The sequence below is a fragment of the Stigmatopora nigra genome, chromosome 11, assembly GCF_051989575.1.
Source record: "Stigmatopora nigra isolate UIUO_SnigA chromosome 11, RoL_Snig_1.1, whole genome shotgun sequence".
NCBI classification, from domain to species: domain Eukaryota; kingdom Metazoa; phylum Chordata; class Actinopteri; order Syngnathiformes; family Syngnathidae; genus Stigmatopora; species Stigmatopora nigra.
Genome location: NC_135518.1, coordinates 2,113,866 through 2,119,741, shown reverse-complemented (window position 1 = coordinate 2,119,741; position 5,876 = coordinate 2,113,866). Strand labels below are relative to the sequence as shown.

Sequence of the window (5,876 nt, the reverse complement as noted above, 5' to 3'; positions counted from 1 at the left end):
TCCGAACGTCTCCTCGAATAGACGTTTTCGTCCCGCTCTTATGGTCATGAATCAAAACAATTTACAGAGTTGTTGATCATTCCATCACGTATGAGTAAAAACAACATCTGGGACTACAATAACAATCAAAGTATTTTACCAATAACAAAAACAGGAGACTAGACCTAACAACATTTAGATTAGAGTAATTATACAACCTCCTTGACCTAAGAATCATATAATATAATCATAATCATATAATCGTTACATACAGAAAAACCCGAAGTGCACGGTTACATAACGATAACAATATTCTTGTTATTGGCCGAATAGCCCTGGCCTCGTCACCAAGGGCCCACCAAATCTCAAGGACCCAGATTGGGTGGATTGTTTGTATAACCATCCTGGAACAGGCCGTCCAGGTTAAAGATGACTTGGCGTGACCTCGCAACACTTGGAAAATAGAAAGAGAATGATTTAAACAAAGAAAGGAATTAATACAGAGAATAGAAAGAGAATGATTTAACAAAGGAATGAATTAATACGACTATTATAAAAGTAATACAGAATAAACCCAACAATATATATATATATATATATATATATATATATATATATATATATATATATATATATATATATATATATATATATATATATATATATATATATATATATATATATATATATATATATATATATATGTATATGTATATATATATATATATATATGTATATGTATATATATATATATATATATATATATATATATATATATATATATATATATATATATATATATATATATATATATATATATATATATATATATATATATATATATATATATATATATATATATATATATGTATATGTATATGTATATATGTATATATGTATATATATGTATATATATGTATATATGTATATATATATGTATATATATGTGTATATATGTGTATATATGTGTGTATATATGTGTATATATGTGTATATATGTGTATATATGTGTATATATGTATATATATGTGTATATATGTGTGTATATATGTGTATATATGTGTATATATGTATATATATGTATATATATGTACATATGTATATATGTACATATGTACATATGTACATATGTACATATGTACATATGTACATATGTATATATATATATATATATATATATATATATATATATATATATATATATATATATATATATATATATATATATATATATATATATATATATATATATATATATATATATATATATATATATATATATATATATATATATATATATATATATATATATATATATATATATATATATATATATATATATATATATATATATATATATATATATATATATATATATATATATATATATATATATATATATATATATATATATATATATATATATATATATATATATATATATATATATATATATATATATATATATATATATATATATATATATATATATATATATATATATATATATATATATATATATATATATATATATATATATATATATATATATATATATATATATATATATATATATATATATATATATATATATATATATATATATATATATATATATATATATATATATATATATATATATATATATATATATATATATATATATATATATATATATATATATATATATATATATATATATATATATATATATATATATATATATATATATATATATATATATATATATATATATATATATATATATATATATATATATATATATATATATATATATATATATATATATATATATATATATATATATATATATATATATATATATATATATATATATATATATATATATATATATATATATATATATATATATATATATATATATATATACATACACATATATACATGTATAGATCAATTTAAATAGGAAATAGGTTTATTACCGGACTGGAGGATGGGGGAGAAAGCTCGAACAGCTGTGAACTGCTCACAGTCTGTCGTCCTCGCAATTCTCTCTGAATGAACAGTGGGTCAGTCTTAATATAGGAAAACAGGGCAAAGTATTGTTTCTATGACAACGACCTAACTCTAGGCAAAGTCTGATTAATCAGTGACAAGTCTCGATGGCAATGACCAAACTTCGGGCGAAGTCTGGTTCGATCGCCTCATGGTCTGGCGTCTTAAAATAGGAAAGACATATTAATCAGTGTTAGACAGTAGCACAACATCAGGGTCAGATTGGGATATAGATTGTTGCATGTGTATATGAGTTAGCGTTAGCTGGGTTTCAACAATCATGGTGCGTTCGAATGTGGCATTTATGGTACATTTGATCAAAGCTGGGAAACAGGGTAAACAACAGGTTAGGATAACAAGCACGAGAGCAACTGCAGTTACAAATGGTACTTGGGCTTTCAAAAGTGGCTGTGTCCATGAGCCTGAGAAGAACCAGTCAAGCCATCCTCGTTATGGAACCGGATATCCAGTCACAGCACTCCGCATGTTCCTCATAGCCTGCAGGGCATCATGGACCGAGCAGGACGCGCCGGCAGGGATGAAGGCGCAGCACGAGTGTTGCACCATGGCACACACACCTCCTCGCTCCGTCAAGAGCTGGGCAGCCCTGGAAAATTACCTGGGCCATGGCGGCTAATCGGACCTCTCGGCCTTGCCGCAGCCGGATTGATGCACCGAACTTGCAGTCAATGGTCTCCAGACGCAGAGCGTTCCTTGTCAATCCCACCCAGGGGATCATAGCCACTAGGATTTTGGAGGAGACTGACCAGTGTTTGTATTTGAGGGGTACGTCCGAGCCCCACACTGTATCCTGGTCATGAGCTCTTTCACTCGTTAATCAGCTTTGACGGTGGTGGCAGACTTGGTGAAGTTAGAGTTTTGTTTGATTACGTCAGAAAGTTTATCTCACCTCAAACGTTTCAATTGAGAGAACCTTCTTACAGTGAAAAAGGTGGATCCACATCCCTCTCTCGGCTATTTTCACAGCTGTTGGTTGGTCAGCAACGATTGGTATGGACATTCCCATTTTAAGGCAACACCGTTGGTCCGTTTCCTGTTGAGAAGCAGTCTCCCGCTAACCCAAATTCAATGCATTTACTTAAAGATTTTTCTTTTGCTAATCTCTCTCTCTCTGTATCTCTCTCTCTCTCTATGTCTATCTCTCTCTCCTTATGTCTATCTCTCTCTCTCTCTATGTCTATCTCTCTCTCTATGTCTATCTCTCTCTATGTCTATCTCTCTCTATGTCTATCTTTCTCTCTCTCTATGTCTCTCTCTCTCTCTCTCTCTCTCTCTCTCTCTCTCTCTCTCTCTCTCTCTGTCTCTCACTCTCTTTCTATGTGTATGTATGTTGATAAGGCTAATTCACACACGCTCGCACACATACCCAGGGGAAAATTTGAGTTTTATACCAGCCTCCCATGCATGTGTTTCAGAAAAGAGAACAAACGGGAGTACCTGAAGAAAACCCACCCAAGCCTGGGTGGAATATGCAAACTCCACAGAATGATCACTGAACTGGGATCAAACCCTCAACCCAAGAACTGTGAGGCCGCTGCGCAATTCCCATCCAGTGGCGGTAAGGTTGAGAGTGCTTCTGTGTCTCTGTGAGCCCTATGACGTACTGGCAACCATTCTCGGGTGTAGTCTGCCTTTTGCCCAAAGTCAGCTGTGATAGGCTCCAGCAACCCCCGGTACCCTAACAAGGAGGAGTGATAGGGATGATCTATGATTTAACCTACCATGAATTTAGTCTCTAATTATACAACATATGTGTTACGTTTCGTGTGGCGTTGAATGTGGAACGTAGAGTACGACCCAAATTCAGGGAAATAATCAAGGGAAGAGTGTGTGGAGTGTTCTAACAACTTCATTGACTGAGGCAGGAGGGGATTCAAGAAAATAACAAGGACAATAAATAACAAAACCCAACCCTGACGTGGAAGACATGGCAAAATGAGGAACTTGAAAATGGGCATGGCAACTTACCGTGATGCAAACAAAGCAGGGTAATGAAGACAAGGCAGACAATCTGACAAGGACTCACAAAGACAGTGTTTGAATAGACAGATGGGGGTTGATACAATTAGGAACACCTGGGTAACACAAGAGGGAGGAATCAGGGGATAAAACATATTAAAACCAACCATAACCTCATCTAACCTTAACAATAGGAATCATAAGAAAAGGGTGGAAGAAATTACAACCCTAAGCCATTTTTTTAAGATTATATTTTATGGTTAAATACTAATGTATTAAAAAGACTATCCTGGTAAACCTAATGAATATTGTGACTCAAGAAATTTTAATGTGGATTTGGAAATATATTTGTGATAAAATGGCAGTCATTGCATATGCTGGAATAAATATATTTTATAGCTATAATCAAGTAAAAAGAATACACATACATAATCCATGTCACGGAGAAGGCAATTACAAGGCCAGTTAAAAATCTGAGATCTTTAATAAATAAAGTGTTTGGTATTTACAGAAAGACTTTCACTGGATGTCTAATATTCGTTGACCCTCCTAAAGGAGCCAATGATGGCGCAAGTGGCGCACCAGTCACGGTACCGCCGGTACTCGCCAGGTCTCAGGAAGTACTGACGTCCTCGGAAGTTGGGATACTCATAGAAGATCCAGTAGCCATTCATGACATTACAGGAGTATATATGCCGGTGGTGGAAACGGTCAGACACACAAGTACAGTCATCCATAAACTCCATCATATGACCACTGAAGTCAGGCTTCTCATAGATACGCAACCTGTACGAGCCCCGGTACTATGGGATCACAACAGAAGGGAAAAACAGGTTTACAAGTGGATCAGAATGGGATCTGGATAAAAACATGAAAATTGCAAAATGATAAAATATTGGATCAACACATCTAGAGTTTAAGCACAGAAACCAGGATTGGAATACTAATTATTAAACATAAAAACAACAACAGCTATATTTCAGACACTGGAAGCATCGGTCTAACTGATAACTTAAGTAAAATCAAAGCCGGAATCTTAGAAATAAGTAGAACTCCTTCTACTTATATGTATGGAACCTCCAGGCAAAATCACAGACGTTGATATTAAATCTTACGCATGAAATCTGGAAGCAGAATCATGAGCATCAAAACGATCAAGGTAGGTGAATATTTAAAGGCTGAACCACAAGCATTGCGACTCTTACTGTGGGAATCATCCTACACGAGCGAATGCAGCTGCTGAAGCCCATCCATCTCTGGTAGTCGGAATAGTCCCCCCTCTTCATAAAGTACTGATGCCCCATGAAATTGGCTCGCTCATAAATCATGAAGCAGCCACTCTCGACTCGGATGGAGTTGCAGCGAATAAAGAAGGAGTGGAGGTCTGTGCAGTCATTGGTGCACTCATAACTGCGACCCTCAAAGTTCTTGTCTTCGTAGAAGATGATCTGTCAGGAGACGGGAGATTGCATGATTACCCACAAAGAATTAGTGTGGTTTGATGTCAACACAACAGAATTTACCTTGCCCATGGTGTCCATTGGAGAGATTTCCCATTTTCCAGGGCTTTTTATAGCACCTGCTCACAAACAAAGTATTGTTATTCAAATGGTCTGTTATAAATGAAGACTTACTGACACATGTTCACCTTTTTGTTAGGCCACAACATGAGGTGAGAAATATTGATTTTGCATTTGACACAAAAAGAAAATAAATAATTAACAACACTGATGGACAAAGGAAAGTACTGGTATGGTATCCACACATTGTGTGGACAATGGAGCCAGAACAATATGGAAAGCACTGTTCACCTCTAATGTGTTGCAAGCAGGGAACCACTCACTATTCAATAGAGCCGTCCTGACTACTCGACATTGTTG

The 5,876-nt window shown here is 33.6% G+C and overlaps 1 protein-coding gene across 3 annotated transcripts in view; it reads right to left on the bottom strand.

Annotated features, from left to right (window-relative positions):
- Window positions 1–4,461: 4,461 nt before the first annotated feature.
- crygs3 (crystallin, gamma S3) overlaps window positions 4,462–5,876 on the bottom strand; it is a 62,262-nt gene continuing 60,847 nt past the window's right edge. For all 3 annotated transcript variants that reach the window (XM_077728382.1, XM_077728384.1, XM_077728383.1), the window contains 3 exons: window positions 5,520–5,575; window positions 5,202–5,444; window positions 4,462–4,799 (listed from right to left, as the gene is read on the bottom strand). In XM_077728382.1, coding sequence (XP_077584508.1) covers window positions 4,527–4,799; window positions 5,202–5,444; window positions 5,520–5,575 — 572 coding nt within the window. In that variant the 3' untranslated portion in view covers window positions 4,462–4,526. The remainder of the gene's footprint in view (window positions 4,800–5,201; window positions 5,445–5,519; window positions 5,576–5,876) is intronic.